The sequence below is a fragment of the Dendropsophus ebraccatus genome, chromosome 1, assembly GCF_027789765.1.
Source record: "Dendropsophus ebraccatus isolate aDenEbr1 chromosome 1, aDenEbr1.pat, whole genome shotgun sequence".
Taxonomy (NCBI): domain Eukaryota; kingdom Metazoa; phylum Chordata; class Amphibia; order Anura; family Hylidae; genus Dendropsophus; species Dendropsophus ebraccatus.
This window is the reverse complement of record NC_091454.1, coordinates 217,191,699-217,218,014: the sequence shown is the minus strand read 5'-3', so window position 1 is coordinate 217,218,014 and position 26,316 is coordinate 217,191,699. Positions and strand designations below refer to the sequence as shown.

Genomic DNA, 26,316 nt, shown 5'->3' with positions numbered 1-26,316 from the left:
TCCGTAATGGCGCTGATCCCGGCTCGGCATTCTATTGCTTTTGGCTGCAGCAGCCAAAAGTAATAGAACACCGATCTCATGGATTCATGCAGTATAACTATACTGCATGGATCTCTATGAGAGATCAGAGTACATATACTAGAAGTCCCCCAGGGGGAATAACCCTAACCCCAGGGGGAATAACCCTAACCCCAGGGGGGCTTCTAGTATATGTGTAAAGTAAAAGAAAAATGTATTTTTAATAACACAAAACCCCCTCCCCTAATAAAAGTCTGAATCACCCCCCTTTCCCCATTTTATAAATAAAAATAAATAAATTAATTAATTAATAAACAAACATGTTTGCTATCGCCGCGTACGTAATCGCCCAAACTATTAATTAATCACATTCCTGATCTCACACGGTAAACGGCGTCAGCGCAAAAAAATCCCAAAGTGCAAAATTGCGCAATTTCTGTCGCATAAAATCCAGAATAATTGTAATAAAAAGCGATCAAAAAGTCATATATGCGCAATCAAGGTACCGATAGAAAGATCACATCATGGCGCAAAAAATGACACCTCACACAGACCCATAGACCAAAGGATAAAAGCGCTATAAGCATGGGAATGGAGCCATTTTAAGTGACGTATATTTGTTAACAACGGTTTGAATTTTTTACAGGCCATCAGATACAATATAAGTTATACATGTTACATATCGTTTTAATCGTAACAACTTGAGGAACATGCATAACAAGTCAGTTTTACCCCAGGGTGAATGGCGTAAAAACACATTTCCCCCAAATAAAAGAAATGCGTTTTTTTTTTCAATTTCACCACACTTTGAATTTTTTTCTGGTTTCCCGGCACATTTTAGGCAAAAATTACATCTGCCATAGCAAAGTACAATTATTTGCGCAAAAAATAAGGGCTCACTTGGGTCTCTAGGTGGAAAAATGCAGGCGCTATGGCCTTATATACACGAGGAGGGAAAAACGAAAACGCAAAAATGAAAACTGGCTGTGTCCCCTAAGGGTTAAGGCCCAAATAGGCTTGGTCCCTAAGGGGTTAAACAGCCTGATGTTTGGGAACAAGCAAGCGTCGACCTGTCAGGTAAGCGTTCAATTGCTCCTCGTTCCCCGCTCACTGTCGGCTCTATTACGCACACAGAAAGCAAGCAGGTAAGAGCGTGGGGGGCTGCCCAAGCGGTTTTTAGTCTTCGGGGTAGCCCATAGAGGAGAGCAGTAGTCTGCTGCTGCACAGAGCCACGGCCAGCAGACCACTACTATCACCATTAATTGCTTTGAACATTTTGAAAGACAAGAATCAGCTGATTCTTTTTTACTCTAGCTATTCCACAAAGTGATTATCCTCTGTAATGCTGTGTTTACACATAACGATTATCGTGCGAATTTGCGCGATAACGGTCAAATTCGAACGATAATCGTACGTGTAAACGCAGCGAACGATCGAACTACGCACGATAAATCGTACATTTTGATCTTTCAACAGGTTATCAAATCGTCGTTCATCGTACGCAAAAAATTCGCAAATCGTTCCGTGTGAACAGTCGTTCGCCGATTTAACCAATGTGTGAGATAGGCTTAAACGATCGTAAAACAATCACAGAGCGAATTTCCGTACGATATATCGTACCGTCTATACGCTGACAGTTATGAAAAAAAAATTGTTAATCCGACATCGCTAATCGTACGATCGGGCCAATAATCGTTTCGTGTAAACGCACCATCATGGCCGACAATTTGCCAAATACGGTCGATAATCGCTTGGTGTAATAGGAAGCGGTGCAAACATGGCGGAATGAGTGTAGTTTGCTCACATATTTGAGTGCCAGTTTTACTCTTCTATTCTTTGTGTGTTGGTTATGTGTGTATGCTGTTCCCTTATAGCATTATGTATATTTATTTCTCGCACATATTGGCTATGTTCACACTACGTACGAATCCGTACGAATTTCGTACGGTGCCGTACATGTGCGGCTGAAACAACGGGCGTGCGAATATTCGATTTGCGGGCGGATGCGTACGCATTGCGAATGTACGCCTGTAGTCTACTTACGCTTCCCGAGCCCCCTACGAAGCGATCTGACAGCGGTCTTTTACTTTGAAATCTTCGCCTAGCCTCGGACACCCCACAGAACCTTTTGGATCTGCATAGAAGAGTGGAAAAAAGGAGGGCCGGAGCGGAGCCACAGGCGTACGTGCAGGCCCGCATGACTGGGTTTGTAGGCGGTCCTACACGTAGGCCGTAAAGGGGGAGGAGTGACGTAGGCGGCGTAAGCGCGGGCAGGCGGCATTCGGCGCCAGGACAGCGAGCAGTCCCACCCTCCCTCCCTGTAAGTGGTGATCCCTTCCTCTCTTTTTGGTTGGCGAGGGGTGTGCGTAGCGGGTCTGTGGGATGGGCCTCTGCAGTCTGGGTAGTGGCGGGGTTTAGGGTTGTCATTGAAGCCTTGGCAGGGGAGGTCCTTGGGGTTGGAAGTCAAATTGGTGGGGGGACGGGGGGATCATCGTGGGGTATGACCCTCCTCCTCAATAGTCGTAATTAGTTCTGGTGGTCTGGCGCAAATTTTGGGCTCTCACTGGGGTGTAGCACCAGAGAGCAATAGGTGGCATGACAGCCACAGGTGGATGGTGTCTCCGAGTTGGGCGGGGCAACTGGAGGCAATAACAAGAGAAAACTACCACGGTTAGTTAAGTGGGCGTCAGACCTTGTGTAGCTTCAAGGACCTCCTCTAAGAGTTTTAGGAGTTAATTATTGTTTTATTGCAATTTTATTCTATTAATTGTTGTTAATTGTTAATAAATACTGGCTGCTGTGGCCATAAATTTTCTAAACGGCGACTCTGTGTTTATTTACTAAGGGGGGATTCAAGGGGTGGAGGGGAAAAAGGGGGGGGGGGGGTAGCGAAAAAGGGTGTGTGTAAGGGGATACAAGTCTTTGGTGGGGTGGTGTCCGGGCTGACCGGGCTCTACAATACCAAAGTCATGAAGAAATCACCACTTTGTACGGATTCGCACGATACGCTACGGGCGTAAGTTACAGCCTTCCGGCCGGAAACAATGGTCTGGTTCATTTCTTACGGCCGTGTATACGATCCGGGCGTACATTCGTACGAAGTGTGAACTGTGCGGCCGGGATCGTTTACTTTGCATTGTACGCTAACTACGTAGGTTTCCGGCCGCATATTCACGGAGCGCACTACGGCCGGAAGCTTACGTAGTGTGAACATAGCCCAAAGCTGAATAAAGACACTTACTTTAATTCCACAATTTCTACATCTATGTATCCTTCCAAATCTGCATAGACCGTATTCATCTGTACAGATAAAGAACAAAGGTTATACAATAGCTTGGGCTGGATGAAGGTTAGAGATAGATAGTATTTCTGCTTCTTACCAATGATTTAAAGTCCTTCTCAAATGCTTTATATTCCTCTGATTGATAATTCTTCAGATTCTCATCAAACTCCCTATTATCGATCTTTAGCTCTACCTTCACACTTGTGCTCACCGCCCTTTCTACGGGAGAGAATAAGAGATAGGAGAGAAGGAGTGACTTTGTAATGGGTGAGCCAAATCCTCAGAACAAGCCCTGTGTCCTCTGTGGATGGACATGTCCTTCCAATATAACAATCACTGGGGGCCCATCACTTAGACCCCCCCCCCCCCCCTCCCATTAACCACTGAATAGAATAGATAACAAAACCATTCTGGTCTAAAACAGACAGGTCTAATTGAGTTGCTGTCTTACTCTAGGGATATACTGTAACAGCATACATAATGCCTCCAATATTAATCTTGTAGGGATTTTGCCTAAATAAGGTTAAAACTGATGTGTAGTTGGGTAAATCAGGGATATCCAGGAGTCAAAATAATATTTACTCACCAGGTTCAACTCTATCTATGACAGTCTCGCAACGTGGCCCAAAGTATATATCCGGACAGATACATTTAATTCCATCGTATGTTCCTCCATTTTGGCATAGGACTGGGAAAGAAAAGAAAGGTAAATTGGGAGAATTGATCGATTAGACTTAAGGCGTTATTACATGGGCCGATCAGCGGGAGCAAGTGAGCGCCGACCTGTCAGGTCATCGCTCGCTTTCTCCTTGTTCACTGCTCGCTGACGGCAGCCGGGCAGCCATTAGAAGATAGTGGCAGTCTGCTGCTGCCTCTCCTATTAAATGGAGCGACGGCAGCAGATCGTTGCTATCGTTGTCGTTTGTCTTTTATTACACGAATCAATTATTGGCCGTAATGGAGAGTCAGATGCCCATAGAAAATGAATGAGGAGTCCGATGCTCCGTCATTCTCTATGGGCATCGGACTCTCCTGTGAGCGCGCGCGCCAGGCTTCGGGCACTGATATCTCCGTGACCCGACCGGCTCAGGAAGCGGGACCCGGCGGGATCAGGTGAGTATAGGGGGCTGTAACGGGGGGTCAGGAGCCTGTCACCCCGGCACAGGGGGTGACAGGTCCTCTTTAACTCTACCTACTTTGCATCACTTACTTGTCAGCTTTGCTGTACAGACTGAGCTGAGAGTGGGTAGAGTCATCTCACTATAGGGGAGAAGAATCTATGACAGCGGGCTGTATTCCCAAAGTAATAGGGCATACATTATAATGAGCGCGCTCACATAACAGCCTCTATGGCTACTCTTTAATCTGCGCTGTTCACTCTGCCTCTGCCGGATTGGGCTGGGCCGTCATTCACCCTCCCCCTCCCATGTATAGCAGAGGGGCCGCACAGGCACGTCTGCTACAACTGATGCTGCGTTTACACGGAGCGATAATTCGCCCGATCGTACGATTAACGATTTCGAAGTAAAGATTTTTTTTTATAACGATCGGCATTTAGACGGAACGATATATCATACGGAAAAATCGTTGCAATTTTTTTTGCGATTGACGATTTAAGAACATGTTCAAAGATCAAAATGAATGATTTCTCGCTCGTCGTTTGATCGTTCGCTGCGTTTACACGTAAGATTATCGTTTGAATTTGATCGTTATCGTGCAAATTCGAACGATAATCGTTCCGTGTAAACGCAGCATTACTCTGACGGCTGACGTAATTTCCTGGAGCTGCAGAGGATCAGCTTCCTGGAGGAGAGAGGAGAAGCAGCTGCTGCCCCCTGCAGCTCAGAGTGGCTGCTGCTGACTGAGAGGGGCCTGGGTGCTAATTACATAGAGCCCTGCTTGGTGAGGAGAAAGGATTATCGTTTGTTCTTCGCTATTTATTCGCTATTGCGTTCGTATCTATTGCGAACGACCGAACGATGTCTTATTCAATGCGAACGATTTGCGAACGTTTTGCGAACGAGCAACGATAAAAATAGGTCCAGGTCTTATAAAGCGATCAACGATTTCTCGTTCGGTCGTTAATCGTTCACTGCATTTCAACTGCCCTTATAGACCTGTCCTTCGCACCAAGCCACAGCCCCCTCCCTCCCCCCCTGTTGTGTAACCAGGCAACCAACCCTTCCTGACCCCACACAGTGACCTCATCATCTCCTTCCTGCAGTCGGAGGGGCAGGGGAGCACCATGCTGGCTGTGAGGAAGGAGGGCCTGTCAGCAGCAGAGATTTATGGACTGTAAGTGACAGTTTCTTCTCTTTGGGTGTGTGTGTATATGTGCAAAGTGTGGCCAGTGTGTATCTAGTGTGTTCTAGTATGTAATGTGCACTGCATGTATTATGTGTGTGTATATATTACATGTATGTACAGTATATATAAAAAATGTATGTACAGTATGTGTATATAGTGTATGCATGCCTCTGTAGTATGCTTATGATATATGCATGTATGTACAGTATATATGTGTGTGTGTATGTGTGATGTATGTATGTATGTACAGTATATGTGTGTGTGTATATATGATATATGTATGAACAATATGTGTGTACAGTATATAGTGTATGCATGCCTCTATAGTAGGTTTAGGATATATAGATATATGTACAGTATATATATATATATGTGTGTGTGTGTGTGTGTGTGTGTATATGAACAATAAGTGTGTACAGTATATAGTGTATGCATGCCTCTGTAGTAGGTTTATGATATATGGATGTATGTACAGTATATATGTGTGTATATATGATAGATGTATGTATGGATATATGTACAGTATATATGTGTGTATATGTGATAGATGTATGTATGTATGGATGTACAGTATATATGTGTGTGTGTGTGTGTATATATATATATGAACATTATGGGGGACATTTATTAAGTCCGGCGTTTTTTATGCCGGACTTATAAATGTCCCCGCATCTCCGGCGCTACGGGGATTTATGTAGAGGCGGACTGCCTCTACATAAATCCTGTGCGCACCGCCGAAAACCTACGCCATCTGAGGACTGGAGTAGGTTTTCGGCGTATCTTTTGGCGGAACGGATGGTGAATCGCGCTGACTCTGAGTCCCCGCCCTCCGTTCCGCCCCCTTCCCACCCCCTCCCCGCCCCCCGGCATACCCGGAGGAAAGTGCCGATTTGCGAATATTTTATTCACAAATCGGCCATTAGCGAATAAAAAAATACGCAAATTGTCACTTTCCGCCGAAAATCATCCATACGCCGGATGATACATGTCGCCCTATGTGTGTACAGTATATAGTGTATGCACGCCTCTGTAGTATGCTTATGATGTATGCATATGAGTATGTATGTGCAGCAGCCATATGTGTATATAATGTATGTTTGTACAGCAGTGTTCATATATAATAGCCGCTCGCTTCATTGTGTGAACTGACATGGTTTCCTACGGCCGCAATTCATTGAATTGCGGCCGCAGAAAACTGACATGTCAGTTATTTGCAGCGCCGCACAGGATCCTGGCCGGAGCGTATACGATGTGTATACGCTCCGGCCGGGATCCCATAGAAATGCAGGCAATGTTCCACACTGCATAAAGTACGGCCGTTGTTGCCAATGGCAACAACGGCCAAACTTTTACGTAGTATGAACATAGCCTTAAACAGGAATACAGCCTAGGTGATAGTCTGTATCCCTGTTTTCCAGGCGGGACTCAGGCTGTCTCCACCTTCTGCAGGGAACGGGAAGACAGCGGGATTCAAAGGCCGATGGTTCAGGTTTGTATGACACCAAACCTCGGCCAGGCTCACTCATCTCAAATTATAATTATTACTATAAAATCAGAAGGATTATCCAGGGTTAGAAAAACATGGTTGTTTTCTTCCAAAAACAGCTCTACCCCTATCCTCAGGTTGTGTGTGGTATTACAATTCAGCTCCGTTCACTTCCCTGGAACTAAGCTGCAGTACCCCACCCAAACTGAGAACAAATGTGGTGCTGTTTTGGGGAGAAAGCGAACATGTTTATCTAATTCTGGATAACCTCTCCTCAAGGAGCGTCATCAGGAGGGGGGGGGGGGCAAATGACATAAGCGTCATCAGGAGGGGGGGCAAATGACAAGCATCATCAGGAGGAGGGGGGCAAATGACATAAGCGCCATCAGGAGGGGGGGCAAATGACATAAGCGTCATCAGGAGGAGGGGGGCAAATGACATAAGCGTCATCAGGAGGAGGGGGGCAAATGACATAAGCATCATCAGGAAGGGGGGCAAATGACTAGCGTCATCAGGAGGAGGGGGGCAAATGACATAAGCGTCATCAGGAAGGGGGGCAAATGACAAGCGTCATCAGGAGGAGGGGGCAAATGACATAAGCGTCATCAGGAGGTGGGGCAAATGACATAAGCGTCATCAGGAAGGGGGGCAAATGACATAAGCGTCATCAGGAGGAAGGGGGCAAATGAAATAAGCATCATCGGGAGGAGGGGGGGGCAAATGACATAAGTGTCATCAAGAGGAGGGGGGCAAATGAAATAAACCTCCTCCTAATGACGCTCTTTGCAAAGTGAAACTAGTTGAGGGGCTATGCAACTTTTAATATATCATTAAAAGCCCTGGCTATACTATACGGAGGCTAAGAGCAGTCCAATACAGTAGGACCTATGCTTCATGCAGAGGGTGGTCCAATACTATGTGGGGATAGAGAGGAGGCCTATGATCTATTGGAGCACAGAGAGGGCATATGGGGTACAGAGGGGGCCTTTCTACTATAGGGAAGAATGTTTTATTACTATATGGAGACACAGCACAGAAGGCTCCTATTACTATATGGGGTACAGAGAGGAGCTGATACTATAATACTATATAGGGGTGCAGAAGGGCTGGACTACTATTTAGATTGGGCCTAACTGCTTATAAGGGGGTCAAAAGGGAGAAAGGTTGCTGTGTAAAGGAATATACTTGGGGATGATGCTGGAGCAAGGATCCTAAATTGTTTGTCTGGTAGATCTTGCAGCGAGGAGTCACGGCTGGAGAAGTCTTCATGATAGCCGAGCAAGAAAAAGAAAACAAATCCAGCAAAATCATCACTTGCAATTCATGCAGAGAACACACCTCCTGTAAGTCACTGGATGTAATTGCACTGTAATCACTCCTTTCACAATCATCCTTTTTATTACCAGCTAAAGGGTCACAGCGACATCCGCAGCACCGCCATGTATGTCAGTCAGTCAGAGCAGGAAGGGGCGGGGGGAGATGCAGCTGTGGCTTGTCTCCGCCTCTGTGACACTTCAGCTGGTAATGAAAAGGATGATTATAAAAGTTTATACTAGACTAAAGGTCCTGTCGCTTATATCTCCCCGCACCTGTATTCTGGGATCTATAGCTTTGTACCTGGTATGGACCACACAGATCCATTGCGAATTTGATGCAGCTGAAATACATAAATATGCAACAACAAATCCACAGCAGATTATGTTGTTTTTATGTGTTGATGGTTCATATATTTAATGAAGTAGTGAGTAAGGAGCAGAATTTGCTACACCATGTATAGTACACCGCTATCTATCATATATTGGGGAGGATTTGTTATGTGGGCTGCTGAGGTTTGAGTGTCAGGGCTGATTTTAAAGGGGTAGTGCGGCGCTAAGAAATTGTTCACAGAATAACACACATTACAAAGTTATACAACTTTGTAACGTATGTTATGTCTGTGAATCGCCCCCTTCCCCGTGTCCCCCCCACCCCTGCAGGTGTACCCGGAAGTGTTGGTGCATTATACATTACCTGATCCGTGTCGCGCCCATCCGCCATCTTGTGCCGCAACGTCATCTTCGGCCCGCCGGCTGAAACTCTCTGATCTTCCCGAGTGCCGGCCACCCTCTGCCGCGTCATTAGATGCTCAGCCGTGATTGGCTGAGCATAACGTTGTGGCACAAGATGGCGGACGGCCCTCGACACGGATCAGGTAATGTATAATGCACCAACACTTCCGGGTACACTGCGGGGGTGGTGGGACACAGGGAAGGGGGCGATTCACAGACATAACATACGTTACAAAGTTGTATAACTTTGTAATGTGTGTTATTCTGTGAATAATTTCTTAGCACCGCACTACCCCTTTAAGTCCCAGCCCGGCCCTGCTTGTAGTACATAGGAGTGGGGTCATCTGTTTTGAACCATCAGAATAAGGAGGGGCTTCCTAATTATTAATCTAGGGCCCTCTACCCTAGCCCTGTCCTCATTGTTATGTTCTAAACTCTTGTTTAAAGTGGTTTTCTGACCTTGAGCCAAAATTACCCTATGGCAGGGAATGGGAGAAAACGAAAAACATACTCACCCTCTACACCTCCCATTCAGCACCCTCACCCCTCTAGAGGAAAGGGTTCTGCTGACTCCACCTTACACTGTGCACGGGAGGACACTACAGTCACTGTCCTCAGTGGTCACATATGCCTGCACCTACCACCTCCCCCAGAGATTGTGGAGTAATGGTGGCGCTCATTGGGACATGAGTAAAGGGTAAGTATGTTTTGTTTTCTCCCTTGTTCTCCCATTCTCAGCTACAAGGTCATTTTCTAAAAGGCCAGAACATCCCCCCCCCCCCCAAAGATTTTTTTTATATTAGTAAATGATTTGGTAACCTAACACAAATCTCCACGTTTGTAGGTTTGATGAATTTCCTTAATGATGTTTTGAAAAAAAAAAAAAAAAACCTGTCACAGAGATAAGTATCATGCTACTTACTTCTACGGATTCTATGGGGACTAGCCCTATGAAATGGCACATTGAGTTGAGAGAATCTATTGCCTGCCTATCACCATTACTAGCGGTCTGTTCTGTCCAGATCACTGATGTGCTGAGTGCTAACAAAGTGCTTGTTTTGCAATGAGAGAATAAAACACCCTGTGCTGTTACACAGGGTGCAGACCCCAAATGCTAGCCCTAGTTAGGGGAAAAAAGCTTTACGACCCTTGCAGCTCTTGGGGAGGACATGTACAGTATGATGAGACTCGCCATCTTTGTCTCGGACATCACATTGGCAAAAATGGAAATGTTGGTTGCATTAGAACAAAGGTGTCAAATTCAGAAAAACAATAAGAAGTAGTTACTTATCGATGTTGTAGTAGTTGTTGTAGTTGTAGTTGTCGGAGTAGTTGTAGTAGTTGTTGTAGTTGTCGGAGTAGTTGTTGTAGGAGCGGTTGTAGTTGTCGGAGTAGTTGTAGTAGTTGTTGTAGTAGTAGTTGTAGGAGCGGTTGTAGTTGCAGAAGCAGCTGTTGTCGTAGTCGGTGACGCTGTAGTTACAGTTGTAGTCGTGGTAGGTGCAGTGGTTCTTAGGGTAACTGTAGATGAATCTTTGCTGGTAACTTCTGCACCTGTAAGTGGAATAGTTTTTGATGTAGGTGTTAGTGGTCCTGTAGTACTATTTGTAGGCTCACTCTATTTGTTTTTGGCTGAGGAAGATGATGCAGGTTTTATTGCAGAAGGTTTCCTCTATAGTAGAGATGATAGCATTGCATAGATCAGGATTATCCAACTGACGATTGATTATGAATGGTCCCTAGGTGGGGGGGGGGGGGGGGCTTAAAAAGTGTAAAATCACAGTGCAGAATATGATCCCTCACACAGCTCTACTGACAACAGTCTGGGGGGCATTATATGCTCAGTCTGGGGGGGGCATTATATGCTCAGTCTGGGGGGGGCATTATATGCTCAGTCTGGGGGGGGCATTATATGCTCAGTCTGGGGGGGGCATTATATGCTCAGTGTGGGGGGGGGGCATTATATGCTCAGTGGGGGGGGGCATTATATGCTCAGTGTGGGGGGGGGCATTATATGCTCAGTGTGGGGGGGCATTATATGCTCAGTGTGGGGGGGCATTGTATGCTCAGTCTGGGGGGGATTATATTCTCAGTCTGGGGGGGGGGGCATTATATGCTCAGTCTTAGGGGCATTATATGCTCTGTCATTGGGAGGGCATTATATGCTCAGTCTGGGGGGGCATTATATGCTCAGTCTGGGGGGGCATTATATGCTCAGTCTGGGGGGGGCATTATATCCTCAGTCTGGGGGGGATTATATGCTCAGTCTGGGGGGGGCATTATATCCTCAGTCTGGGGGGGGCATTATATGCTCAGTCTGGGGGGGCATTATATGCTCAGTCTGGGGGGGGCTTTATATGCTCAGTCTGGGGGGGTTATATGCTCAGTCTGGGGGGGCATTATATGCTCAGTCTGGGGGGGTTATATGCTCAGTCTGGGGGGGCATTATATGCTCAGTCTGGGGGGCATTATATGCTCAGTCTGGGGGGCATTATATGCTCAGTCTGGGGGGGGGGCATTATATGCTCAGTCTGGGGGGGGCATTATATGCTCAGTCTGGGGGGGCATTATATGCTCAGTCTGGGGGGGCATTATATGCTCGGTCTGGAGTACCCCTTTAAATAAAATACATAGCCCATATGAAATTTTAATACTTATGATCACACAACGATTCCAATACAAATACGAACAAGTCCCAATGTATTGACTGACCCTTTATAAGGTTGCAGACCACTGCGTTAGAGAACTATTCAGCCTAGGTGCACACAAAGTCTGTGCCATTTAGTATCTTCATTTTCTAAGTCAAACATGAAGGTGTAAAGGCCTGGTAACCTGCTATTTTTGGAGACATTACGCCCCCATTCACACATCAATAATCTTGTCTGTAATTGTGCACCCGCAACTACACACAGGAGTATGGACGTGTATGGATGTGTATCATACATACCTGTTCAGACCTGTCACAGCAACTATGGATATGTCAAAGGGTCCATAGAAATCAGTGGGTGTTATACTGTCCGCGATTATGGATCGGTAATTGCAGACAGTATTAGGCTATGTTCACACAACGTTTTTTCAGCTTTGTTTAAAATGACGCCCGTCATTTAGCTTTTTGGCCGCCCCTCAGTGCAATAGCGGCTGCTGGCACATTATTCTAGTTTAAGTTTACTGGTCGCCCTTTGTCTTTAATTGAAAAGTGAATTGACTTTAAGGCTGTGTTCACACAATGTTTTTTCAACTCTGTTTAAGTTAAAGGACAACTCCGGCGGGACCCCCCCCAAAAAAAAAAAACAGACACACACAGACACCATACTCACCATCCCTCCGGTGATGATCGCCACTCCATTCGCCCGCCATCCGCCTCACCGTCACCTGCGTCCGCTGTTGTAAAATATACTAACATCACTAGTCTCTAACTAACATAGTATAACCATGTCAATCTAAAGCATAAGACATAGTTTAAAGTTATAATTGATAGTATAAGGTTCGAACCACTGTACAGCCATCTTGTCTCAGGGAGTTAGTTCTGAGAATAACTTGTTTACTGCATTGCGGTAACATATGCTAGCATCAGTCATATAGATATATATACATTTGTAGGGAGAAGCAGAAGTATATTCTGGGATGTCACGTAGCTCTTTAGAAGTCACCATATTAGTTGAGGCTCAGAGACGGGAGGTGGGGGTTTCAGCTATATAAGCAGGAAATATAGGATAAGATGGGAGGAGGAGACCCTGGAAATGCTATCCATCTGCACACCAGGCTTGTAAGACCCCTCCCAGGAACATCTAGCACTTGACACATGAACTGAAAGACATTCTTCAACTCCAGATAATGGACTCTGCTTGAAACAACAACCTTTGTAAGATAACTTGTTATTCTTATCTGTACCTGAAACTTTTGTATGCTCATTATTTTTGTTCATTAAATCATTGCTCCTATCTTTTGAGAAAGAGCACATGGACTAAGCTTGTCACCTTCTTTACAACTGCTGTGTAAGAGGATACGTGAGTGGCCCAAATTCTAACATAATTGGCGAGCAGCCAGACTTTTTCTGTTTTTAACTGGAGCTCTTCTCTCCCTCGCTGAGGGGGCTGCGTTTGACATTTTGATTGATTGCGAGCTTCAAGAAGAGAAGTAAAGAAAAACAAAGCCTGGAAACACGTACTTTCCACTTCTGGACAACAGCACGAGACTGCACCACACATCCCAGAAAGCCTCTGGAGCATCGGTGAGGGACAACAGCCAGTCCATACCAGAGGGGGCAAGCGGAAGCAAGAAGTTGTAAGTATGGATTTCATTGAAACTTTTGCCAGCAAATCAGATATAGAATATGCCTGTAGTGATAGTACTATGACTAATGCACAGTTGTGGGATAGTTTGTACAGACAATGTGAAAGGGAAAATGTTAAACTAGACAACAAGAAATTGTGTATTAATAGGCTACAGAAGAAGCTCAGAAATGTCTTACAAATGGTAAAAATTTACAATGCTTTACTAATTGAAGATTCACAACCTAGGCAGAGTGTTTGTGTTGTTAACAAGTGCATGAATAATTCTAATGTGTCCGATGATGAAGATTTTATTCAATGCTCAAATTGTTTTATATTGGCTGAACAATTGGAAGCTATGGAGGATGAGATTGAAAATAAATCAAAATTGCTATCTCAGATGCGTTGTGAAAATAAGAGAATCTCCGCTGTTAGGAGAACTAGACGATCTGTCATCGCTACCCCTAATGTAACAAGCTCGAGTGACGCGTTCTTTGAGGATAGCGATGATGTAGATATACAGCGCAGAAATTTGTTAGATAAGTCCACTCAGTTGCATTTACAAATAAATGAACAACTGAGGAAAATTGTCAAAGACATGCCCTCTTATAATGATAAGATGGATGCCTTTCACAATATGGATGTATTTGAATCAAATACAGATAGGTTCCAATTGTCAAATGAGCAAAAGAATAAAATTTTCAGGATATGGTTACCATCACATATGGCTAGAAGATTAGAAGAGACACCCAGAGAGGAAACATTCGGGGTACAGGTACACAGCACTGAGGTAGATCGCTTAAGACAGCTAGTGTGGTTTACAACTGGGGATCCCACTCCCTCAATAGAATGGATGGACATCTTGAAAGTAACTATTCAAGATGATCCATTTGCCTTTCTCTTGAAATTCGAAAAAGCTTATCGAATGGTCATGAGAATAGAAGAGGGGGAGGAGCCAGATTCTATGATTTCCGCCTTTGTGAGGAAATTTAAGTATCTGGATCCTGTGTCAAGCCAAATCGCTATGGAAAAACATACTTTGCATGAGGCAGCACTCTTTATTGATCGTATGAGGCGAAGAATGAAGCTGTCTAATGCAAAAGTAAAAATAGCGGTTGTGCATGAAAAAGACCCCGTAAAGCGATCAGAGTCTGAAGGGAAAGTTACCAGTGCAGCACAGAAAGACCTTCCGGCTGGAAAGGTCGATACATCTAAAAAGAATGGGTAATCAGTCTAACGTATCTTGTTATTTTTGTGGGGGACGAGGTCACCTTAAGTGGCAGTGCCGCAAATTTCTGAGAAGTCAGAATTTAGGGAAAGAAAATGGTTTGGTGCCTACAGCTCCAGCCATGGTAGAAAAACCACAGAACACATCTCCCTATGCACCCCTCATTAAACAGATACATGAGTTAGCTAAACATGATTTTGCAGGAGGTAGTGCAACAGGAGACAGGAGATCTGGCAAGGAGAATTTGTCTCCTTCGCTGTGACTGGAAAGGAATGCGGCTCCCAACACACTTAATTACCTAGCTCCAGTTTCTGTTGATGGCTGTGGACGTCCTTATGTTCAAGGATTTCTGCAGGGAAAGGCGATCACATTCCTCATAGACACAGGGGCTCAAATAAGTGTGACTAATCATGACCTAACAATACCACCTAACTCTACTGTATGTTCTATAGTAGGTTTTTCTGGAAAAGGGGGAACTAATGCTACGTTGGTGTCTGGTGTACAATTTGACATACCTGGATTCTTGAGTACTGAAATTGATATTTGGCATTGTACTGACGCAGAGAACATTATAGGGGCTGACACTATGAAGGAGAGAGGTTGGATCATAGACCTAGGAAATCAGGTGATTTGGCAAGATGCCAGTAACAGAAAACCGGTTGTTATTGATCCAAATGACTATAGTTCTATAGCAGGTATCAATGTGGTAGAAACAGTGTCTGCTGATCATGTGTGGCCAGATGTTAATGAACCAGTACTTGTTGAATTGGTGCAGAGGTTTCCTTCATTGTGGGCTCAGTTCAGAAATGAGGTGGGGACACTGAAGGACGTTGAAGTAAAAATAGAGGGTGTTGACCCTAAGCCTCAGAAACAGTATAGATTACCTCCAGGTGCAGTGGAACCATTGTCTAAAATTGTCAAAGAATTGCTTCAGCAGGGTGTGGTCCGGAAAGCAAATTCTGTTACTAATCATCCAATTTGGGCAGTCCAAAAACCGGATGGTTCGTACAGAATGTTGCTGGATTTGAGACGATTCAATGCAGTTACTCCTAATGTAGCGCCCATTGTAGCAGAAACGCCTGACATTATGTCCCGCCTAAACGCTAATGCACAATTTTTCTCCGTGATAGACGTTGCAAACGGTTTTTTTTCCATTCCTATAGAAAAATCGAGCCAGTACAAACTAAGTTTTAGTTTTTTGGATGAACAATATGTTTTTTGCAGGTTACCGCAAGGAGCACATTTGTCACCTAGTGTGTTTCATCAGGCCTTGGCTAAGGTGTTGTCAAAGTTTTCCAGACCAGATTGTATTCTACAATATGTGGATGACATACTGTTGGCTACTGAGACTAGAGAGTTACACCTTACTCTACTGGAGGAATTGTTTGAGCTGTTGTTTGAATCAGGTTTAAAACTGAATCCAAATAAGGTGAAATTGTTGCAGCAGGAAGTTCAGTATTTGGGTGTGCTAATTAGTCCTGGCCAAAGGCGTCCCTTGCAGGAAAGAATAACTACTGTAGCTTCATTACCTGTTCCAACCACTTACAAATCTTTGAGACAGTTCCTGGGATTGGTCAATTTTTCCAGAGAGTTCATTGAGGGCTTTGCTGAAAAGGCCAAACCCTTATATGAAGTCCTGAAAGATACTCATGATGACAGTTCATTTGGGCCATGGGGAGAAGAACAGCAGAAGGCGTTTGAACAATTGAAGCTTGATTTGCAAAGGGCACCCGCTCTGGCAACTGTGTATCCATCCAAGCCTTATGCCTTGCAGGTTCATACCTCAGAGACAGCTGTCTCAGCAGTTCTACTGCAACTACAGGGAAAGGAATGGAGAATTGTTGGATATTTTTCCAAACTCCTTTCACCTGTAGAAAAAGGTTTTGAAATCTGTGCAAGACATTTGGTTGGGGTTCACTTTGCAATCAAGGCCACAGAACATATTGTGGGCTTTGGTCAAATAATCTTGCAAACTCCCCATTCCACATTGAAAATGCTTCTTGAGAAAAATGTCCCAGGGGTGTCTCACCAGAGATTTGCACATTGGTTGCTGACTATATCGTCAAAACAGATTGTGGTGGATCATAATGCAAAATATGTACTTCCACAATTGATGCAGTACGAAGGAACATCTCATGAGTGTATTGACTCTTTTCAGGGGGAGTATCCATCTCTTTTCAGAAAGGAAGCAAGTGATGAGGATGAGCCAGTGTTTGTGGATGGCTCCAGATTTTGTGTAAAAGGTCAATACTTTACCGGATATGCCATTTGGTTTCCTAAGAGAAATCAAGAGATTCAATATAGATTGCCAGGACATTACTCAGCACAGAGGGCCGAGATTGAGGCTGTGAAGAAGGTGCTTGAGATTGAAAGAGAAGAAAATCAGGGTCCTTTGGTTATCTATAGTGACAGTTCTTATGTTGTAAGATCATTAACAGACTACTTACCTGTGTGGAAAAGAAGAGGTTTTGTTGATTCATCTAACAAAGTGTTAGTACACAGTGACACTTTACTAACCATTTTTGAGCTTGCTTCTAACCATCCTAATCGTTATGCCATAGTCAAAGTGCCAGGGCATAGCAAAGGAAAAAGTGAGTTAGCGGTGGGAAATGAGAAGGCCGATTCCCTTGCAAAAGAAGCAGCTTTAACGGGAAAAATGGAAGAAGAAACTGAGACAGAACCCAAGGAATTGTTGCCAGTAAAAAAAGACGGTAATGTGCCATCATTCATTGATGAACAAATGAAGGATCCGTTCATTGTTGAGCGGAAAAGTGATTTGGTGGATCCATTTGTTTGTGAAAATGATGTGCTATGTTACAAAATGCAGGATGAGTTCTTACCTGTAGTTCCCAAGCATTTACAATCGGAATTCACCCGTTTTAATCATGTTAGCTTAGGTCATGTGGGTCAGCAAAGATTGCTAGAAATCCTCAAAGGAAAGTTTTATTGGGACAAAATGGGGAATACTGTACAAGATGTTGTTCAGTCATGTCTCATCTGTGCTCAAGTAAACCCTAGGCCTAAAGGACAAAAGCCTCCACTACTGAGAGTGCCACCTGCAGATGGTCCATGGAATGTGTTACAGGTAGACTACATCGGACCTCTATTTTCAGGTAAAAACGGTATGAAATATGCCTTAGTTGTGGTAGACGTGTTTTCTAAATGGGTAGAGATCTTACCTGTCAGACGAGATGATGCGCTTTCTACAGCACGTGCATTAGTAAATCATGTCTTTTGCACGTGGGGGATCCCTAAGCTGTTATCATCTGACAGAGGTAGCCACTTTACAGGTAAAGTGATGCAAGCAGTGTGTTCCATTTTGGGAATACAGCAACAATTTCATGTTCCATATCATCCACAGTCAGCAGGAATAGTAGAACGAATGAATAGAACAATCAAGACTAGAATAGCAAAGATGTTGCTAGACAAAGGAAACACATGGGTAGATGTGATACCTATGGTACTGATGAGCGTCCGAGGAACCAGTTCCTCTACTACTCAATTTACACCTTTTGAGTTAATGACAGGAAGGAAAATGCCTTTAACTTTTCCTCATGAACCATTTTTGTCGACCCCACAGAAGGATGCAATCGCCAGAACAAAATGGCTACAGATGCTCCAAGACAACTTGAAAACGATCCTCCCACATGCAGCTTCTAAAATGCAGCGTATGGTACCCCCACACTCTTCAAAGTTTGTAAAAGACGCAAAGGTTATGATAAAAACCTTTAGGAAGAGTGGACCCTGGGAAAGTAATTGGGAAGGACCTTTTCAGATCATTGATACATTGGGTCAGGTTATGATTTTGGTAGAAAGAACACCAAACATGACTAAGAATGCACGCAAGCAACAGAAAGTGTGGGTGCATGCTGACCAATGTAAACTGTATAATTCCAAATAATAACATCTTTTGTTTTTCTTTCAGAATAGGAGGTTATCCTAATCATGGAAAAGGATTCCTGGAAGAAAACGTCTATGAGAAAACCTCCAAGATGGATGCAGAACATCTTGCATACAGCTTTATTAATCATGGTATATACTCTGAGTGGAGTGTGCGCTGACGGATCACAAAGTGCGACCGAGGTTCAAGCGTCTCAGGAAAATAGAGGTGCTCAAGAAAACCTACCTGGTCAAACTCAAGATGCATCACAGGTTTTAAAAACTGTACCCGAGTCTGAAGAAAGCATTGATGACGTATGGATTGATGATCTTCAAGAGGAAATGTTTGTGGACACTTCCAGAGACATTGGTGGGAAAATTTGCGTTGGGTATGGAGTTCGATGCTGTGTAGAAATATATTTTGCACATAACACTACTATTGACATCGACATGAAAGCAGGACCTAAGAAACGCACATATACACAATTGCAGGGAACATATGTACACAACAGACAACTTGGAAAATGGGAATGCATGCCTAATGAAATGTCATTTTGGTACATAGAGATCCAAGGACATGAGCCAGCCTCATGGACTGGGGATGTCACGAATTTCAAGCTAAGCACCAAACAAAGTGGAAAAAACAGGGATGACTTCTCTTATCGATCTCAACTGTTTGCTACTTTTCTGAATCCAAATAGAATAACAAATAAGGACACTGATGAGGATTGGTCAGAAGAATGGGTTTTTCAAGTAGCAAGGGCAAATGTGTATGTACAAGTAAATGTGCAATTAACAGTAACAAATAATATTGCCCCAGAGATAAGAGTTATTAGTCAGAACACTACTATCCAAGAAGGAATAGATCCCTTGCGGCTTCAGTGTGGTACCAGATTACCTTTACCAATTGATGCTGTCATCAAATGGTCAAGGGAAGGTAAAATCCTAGGGAGTTACACCAATGGATTTCCAGGCCTTCTTCATAAAGGAGAGTACGGAGATGTAAGATGGGCTGGAAATCTGTTCAACTTTTATATTGCTAGTCCTCTTAGGAAGGACTCAGGGCAATATGAATGTTGTGTCACCACGGGCAAGTCCTATAAAAATTGTAACAGTACCTTTGTTAGGGTTTGGGCTCCTGAGGATAATGCATGTACCAATGTAATGTTTAAACCATCTGATCCCTTCCAGGTTAACCATTTCCAGACCAAACCTTTATTAAGAAATGGAGTCTTCGTAACCTTAGTATGGACCTTCAATATTACTAACTGGATGATCTCTAGCAGGTTTCCTCAGTGTAAGCCTTATCTCTCTAACTCAGAGATGGGACTTTCACAATGGTTCGGACAAAACTCTCCTAAAACATTAAAGAGTAAAAGAGGGGTGGTGGAAGGAGTCTTGGGAGGTTTTGGAACTTTGGGAAGTTTAGCTAATACTATGGACATAAACACTTTTCAGGCAGATTTAAAGACAATTGGTTATCTGGGAAAGAGAGGAGTGCAGGTGCAGAAAGATGTAAACCAATTGTTAGAACACATGGTTATGAGCATTGCTACTGTATTGGGTTCATCAGTATCCCATTTACAGGACGCAACATTAGGGTTAATAGAGAGCCAAGAGGAAACTAAAGTGTCAAGAGCTTGTTTAGAGATCCAAATAGAATATTCTACCAATCTTAAAATGATAGCTCAAGCTATGCAGGGTGGAATAATCCCCCTGGGAGTGTTGAAGAGTTTGCCGAAACAATACGGTTTTGGTCTGGGTCATTTAGATCTATGGATTAATAAGTGGGGCGGGTGCGATCAAAATGTTTGTGTGGGAACATCTTTGATTCCTGTAGCAGGTTTAGATCAAGTTTTAGTTCCTGTGGTTTCATTGGGTATACCTGTAAGTTCAAAACAAGTAATTTATTATGAATTACAATATACTGACTTTGCTTTTGATGGAAATAAGTTGGAACAATTGGATATCTCTGCTTGTTTCCATTTCGAGTCAAAGGTAATGTGTCTACCAGGTCAGGATAAGGTTATTTATCATTCTTGTTTTCATAACCATACAGCATGTAAGGCAAGAATAGAGACCGTAGATTCAGGGAAAGATCTCATGACACAGGTAAAGGTGAATAAAATTTGTTTTCAGGTAATGGAAGAACAAATGTTAGCAAGAGCTTTTTATTCTAACTGTGCTCATGTGAGAAATTTGTCCCGAGGTCTTTATTGTATAGAAGGAGATATCAAATACCTAGAGGTAAATAAGAATAGATATAATGTATCTAGTGTAACAACTGAATACTTGAGACCTCTTCCTGTTCAGTTTAATTTGACCCAGATTGATCACTTTCCTTGGGAAGAGTGGACCAATGAGATAAAAAAGGACAAAGGGTTATTAAACTTGTTAAACCAACAGCTGAAAACTGCGGAAATAGTTTTCCAACATCAACAGGGACAGTTGAACCAAATTCAACATGAGTGGGATGAAATGGCAGGGTCCCGATGGTGGAAAAATCTTAAAAAATCTGTAGATATGTGGTCAGAATCGTCAACACAAAAAGCTGTATTTAACATCTTGACGCATCCAATTGTAATTATTGCTATTATTGTTTTTCTTTGTGTGCTATATCAGTTATTTGTGTTGTGGAAAGTTAGAAAAGTGTACAAAAAGATTAAGGTAGAGGTAGACAAAGGGGATAACTTCTTACGAGATATGATAAAAAGGATGCAGTATTCCAATTCTAATCTAAATTTGAACAAAAAACCTGTCTATGCAGAGGATTCTGACATGGTTATGAAGAATAAGGGATATGCTTGAGGATGACTGTGATACGAATGTGATACGAAAGAAGAATAAGTGAGTGTGATAGAATGGTTATGATCTGAGTATATATATATATTTATTTCTCAATCATAATCAGGGGGACTTGTAAAATATACTAACATCACTAGTCTCTAACTAACATAGTATAACCATGTCAATCTAAAGCATAAGACATAGTTTAAAGTTATAATTGATAGTATAAGGTTCGAACCACTGTACAGCCATCTTGTCTCAGGGAGTTAGTTCTGAGAATAACTTGTTTACTGCATTGCGGTAACATATGCTAGCATCAGTCATATAGATATATATACATTTGTAGGGAGAAGCAGAAGTATATTCTGGGATGTCACGTAGCTCTTTAGAAGTCACCATATTAGTTGAGGCTCAGAGACGGGAGGTGGGGGTTTCAGCTATATAAGCAGGAAATATAGGATAAGATGGGAGGAGGAGACCCTGGAAATGCTATCCATCTGCACACCAGGCTTGTAAGACCCCTCCCAGGAACATCTAGCACTTGACACATGAACTGAAAGACATTCTTCAACTCCAGATAATGGACTCTGCTTGAAACAACAACCTTTGTAAGATAACTTGTTATTCTTATCTGTACCTGAAACTTTTGTATGCTCATTATTTTTGTTCATTAAATCATTGCTCCTATCTTTTGAGAAAGAGCACATGGACTAAGCTTGTCACCTTCTTTACAACTGCTGTGTAAGAGGATACGTGAGTGGCCCAAATTCTAACAGCTGTCCAGCGATGTCTCTTGCTTCCGGGTCCATGAGAGAGAAAAGGCTGCCAGCGCGCTTGCGCACCGGCAGCCTTTTCATTGGCTGGAGCGCATCACATGGCTTCCAGCAAGCTCAGCCAATCAGGGCTGAGCAAGCTGGAAGCCATGTGATGCGCTCCAGCCAATGAAAAGGCTGCTGGTGTGCATGTGCACCAGCAGCCTTTTATCTCCTATTCACTCTCAATGAAGACGCCGAAGAGGAAGAAGACCCGGACCGCCCCCCAGCTCTGACGTCACTCGACACCAGAGAAGAGGACCGTGACGACCGTAATAGGTAATGTATATATTCTTTAACTTCCGGGGTGGGGGGTCGGGGGTCGGAAAGTGGGGGAAGGGGGCCAGACCGGGTATTTAACCACATTACAAAGTTATATAACTTTGTAATGTGTGTTAAATAAGCCAAAAAATTTTTTCGCCGGAGTTGTGCTTTAAGTCATTTTGGGTCTAAAATAAGGGACGTCATTTATCTGTCTGGCCTCCCCTTAGTGCAATGACCGCTGTTGGTACATTATTCTAGTTTGGGGTTACTTATTGGCCTTTGGCTGTGGCTTAACCCCTTAACGACATTGGGCGTAAATTTACGCCCTGATGCCGGTAAGGGAGTTCAGAGCGGGGCCGCGCGGCGGCCCCGCTCTGAACCGCTCCGGTCCCGGGTGCCGCGTGTAGCCCGGGACCGTAGGTATTAGTGGGCACGGTCCGATCGCCGTGCCCGCTAATACAGTAATCGGATGCAGCTGTCAAAGTTGACAGCTGCATCCGATTACCGGACGCAGCGTCATCCCTGGTGTCTAGTGGGGAGATCGCTCCTCCGGGATGTTGTCCCGGAGGAGCGATCTCCGTAAATGAAGCCGGCCGGGGACCGCTCCAAGATGGCGCCGTCCCCGGCTCGGCACTCGTTTACTTCCGGCTGCAGCAGCCGAAAGCAAACGAGTGCCTATCTCATGGATCTCTGCAGCATATCTATGCTGCAGAGATCTCAATGAGAGATCAAAGCACTTATACTAGAAGTCCCCCAGGGGGGAATAACCCTAACCCCAGGGGGGAATAACCCTAACCCCAGGGGGGAATAACCCTAACCCCAGGGGGGCTTCTAGTATAAGTGTTAAAGTAAAAAAAAAAATGTCATTATTAGTAAAAATCCCCCTCCCCTAATAAAAGTCTGAATCACCCCCCTTTTCCCAGGTTATAAATAAAAGTAAATAAATAAATAAATAAATAAACATGTTTGCTATCGCCGCGTGCGTAATCGCCCGAACTATTAATTAATCACATTTCTGATCTCGCACGGTAAATGGCGTCAGCGCAAAAAAATCCCAAAGTGCAAAATTGCGCATTTTTGGTCGTATCAAATCCAGAAAAATTGTAATAAAAAGCGATCAAAAAGTCGTATATGCGCAATCAAGGTACCGATAGAAAGAACATGTCATGGCGCAAAAAATGACACCTCACACAGCCCCATAGACCAAAGGATAAAAGCGCTATAAGCCTGGGAATGGAGCGGTTTTAAGTGTTGTATATTTGTTGACAATGGTTTAAATTTTTTACAGGCCATCAGATACAATATAAGTTATACATGTTATATATCGTTTTAATCGTAACGACTTGAGGAACATATATAACAAGTCAGTTTTACCCCAGGGCGAATGGCGTAAAAACACATTTCCCCCAAATAAACAAAATGCGTTTTTTTTTCAATTTCACCACACTTTGAATTTTTTTCTGGTTTCGCAGTGTACTTTATGCAAAAATTCAGCCTGTCATTGCAAAGTACAATTAGTAGCGCAAAAAATAAGGGGTCATGTGGGTCTCTAGGTGGAAAAATGCAAGTGCTATGGCCTTTTATGCACAAGGAGGAAAAACCGAAAACGCAAAAATCGAAATTTGCTCTGTCCTTAAAGGGTTAATTGATAAGTCCATTCAATTTAATAGTAAAATGGACGTCTGTCTTTCCATTGACTTCAATGCATTGCATTGCAGTCAGTTAAATCGCGGCAATAGCGGACGTTTTTTTAAATCTCAAAATCGGCCGCTTTTTCTCTATTTTTGACGTTGTGTGAACATAGCCTAAAAGGACGGTGAAAAAAGAAAAAGTGTTTGTTAACAACTAAAAAATAACGTCTGCAACAGCCATCCAAAAATTAATCGACGTGATCATTATTTTGACGTTCGCGCAGACAACGCCTGTTATTTTATACAATGTGTGCATTGAACGTCCATTATCTCATTGACTTACTGTAAGTGCATTGAAGTCAATTAAATTGCGGCAATAACGGACATCTTTTTAAATATATAAATATAATAAATGTGTTTTCTCTTTTTTTGACGTTGTGTGAACATAACCTAATACTGATATGTAAAATGGGGACTTACCTGCTGATGACTTAAGTAGAAAGTAGTTACATTCTTTTTTTTTTAGTATGTCCAGACTACAGAGTTGGCGAGGAACTTCAAGCGGAGTTTACGCTGCAGACTTTGTTTGAAACTCTTTGCCGATTCCGTAGTGTGAACATACCCTTACCGCCTCATCCCACTGCCACACCAGGACAGTTGTTCCACACACCATATATATATATATATATATATATATATATATATATATATATATATATATATATATATATATAAATATATATAGATAGATAGATATATATTTCAGCTCTGCGTTAATAGTAAATGGGGGCTCTATTCTCCAGGCCAGGACAGAGTATATGAGATGAATAAAATTTGGTTTTGATTCTGATCCTCATGTGGAGGTACATAAAGTGTATAAAGGAGTCTCTGCTCCCGTACAGTACTGAGCGGTGAATGTAGCCAAAGTAGCCTATAGCATTACCACTTACCTCCAGGCCACTATGTATAAAATAGCAGGGACAGTAACAGAAACAAATCACACAAAAGAACTTGGAATACAATGAAACTGATTTTTTGGAGTGTGAAATTCAGGTAAAATTTGTATCGCTAGACCTCAATATTCACTTCATTGAAATTTCTGATAAACAATCTGCTGTAGGATGTTACATAAGAAAATGCACGAATAAACATACCTGAAAAAGGGTGAAATGTGAAAAAAAATTTTTATAAAACTAAGCATAGTATAATCCATAAAACATGTACATAGATAGTAATTTTACCGAATTTGCCCACAAAAGTGGTTTAACCTGAGCTCCCATATCCCCTATGTGACATCATGTTACATGGCTTTGTTCTGTTATGATGGGTATATACTTTCCTCTTTCTGAAGCTTTATAAGATGTAACCCATTCCCAGCAATCTCTTACCTGTTACGAGGGATACAAATAGGAGCAGGGTGACCACCGCTGCCATGGTCGTATATCGTTTGTTAATCCCAATGCATTTACCATTCAGTACCAGTCACTAGTTACAAAGCTTAAAATGAGCAAATTGTGCAGGATTCTTCCTTATATTGCAGTGATCTTTGACCCTTCAAGGCCATCAGTCTGTGAGTGACATAGCACAGCACTGGTTATCATGGCTGAGGGGGCGGAAGGAGCTTTATATTATATCGTGCTATGAGCAGATCATTTACATAAAAACAAAAATAAATTCTTGAAAGGATGGTGAGAACAATAGGGATTGTTATAGGAATACAAGTTTTAATTTTTTTTTTAATATATATTTTTATATTTTGCGAGCACTTTTTTTTTATTCTGTAATCAACATAGACAAAAATAAAGTTATTCATTAGGCAAAACATGAGGAATACTACATACTAAAGGGGCTTACTATTGGGGAGTTACCTACAGTGCATGCCCACCTTTTATTATATCTACGATCTACCGAGATTCCTGTGTTAAAGGGGTTATTCAGCGCTACAAAAACATGGCCACTTTTCCCCCTACTGTTGTCTCCAGTTCAGGTGCAGTTTGCAATTAAGCTCAATTTACTTCAATGGAACTGAGTTTCAAAACCCCACCCAAACTGGAGGCAACAGTAGGGGGAAAGTGGCCATGTTTTTGTAGCGCTGGATAACCCCTTTAACAAAGAAAAAAAAAAAAAGAAAACTTTTGTCAGCTCTCCTAGAACACCATTCACACTAGGCAGGAGCACGTTGCTATGGCTGAAGTTGCAATTACACAAAAACACAAAAAAAATGCAACAGCTCACCGCAGTGGCAAGATACAGACCCACTACAGACATGAAAATAGTTAAAAGCAGCCCCCCCCCCCCCCCCAAC

General features: G+C 43.0%; 2 protein-coding genes across 2 annotated transcripts in view; one reads left to right on the top strand and one right to left on the bottom strand.

Moving 5' to 3' along the window:
- The window catches only part of LOC138769742 (mucin-17-like), a 37,362-nt gene extending 11,840 nt beyond the window's left edge, over nucleotides 1–25,522 (bottom strand). Inside the window, exons 1-5 of the mRNA XM_069948393.1 lie at nucleotides 25,400–25,522; nucleotides 10,430–10,693; nucleotides 3,888–3,989; nucleotides 3,399–3,520; nucleotides 3,260–3,318 (exon numbers count right to left, since the gene is read on the bottom strand). Of these exons, the coding sequence (XP_069804494.1) occupies nucleotides 3,260–3,318; nucleotides 3,399–3,520; nucleotides 3,888–3,989; nucleotides 10,430–10,693; nucleotides 25,400–25,445 (593 nt within the window). The 5' untranslated portion in view covers nucleotides 25,446–25,522. The remainder of the gene's footprint in view (nucleotides 1–3,259; nucleotides 3,319–3,398; nucleotides 3,521–3,887; nucleotides 3,990–10,429; nucleotides 10,694–25,399) is intronic.
- LOC138771147 (uncharacterized) lies at nucleotides 13,335–21,325 on the top strand. The gene is made up of 2 exons (XM_069950649.1): nucleotides 13,335–13,423; nucleotides 18,564–21,325. The coding sequence occupies exon 2, from the start codon at nucleotides 18,584–18,586 to the stop codon at nucleotides 21,323–21,325; it is 2,742 nt and encodes a 913-aa protein (XP_069806750.1). The 5' UTR covers nucleotides 13,335–13,423; nucleotides 18,564–18,583.
- Nucleotides 25,523–26,316: the final 794 nt, after the last annotated feature.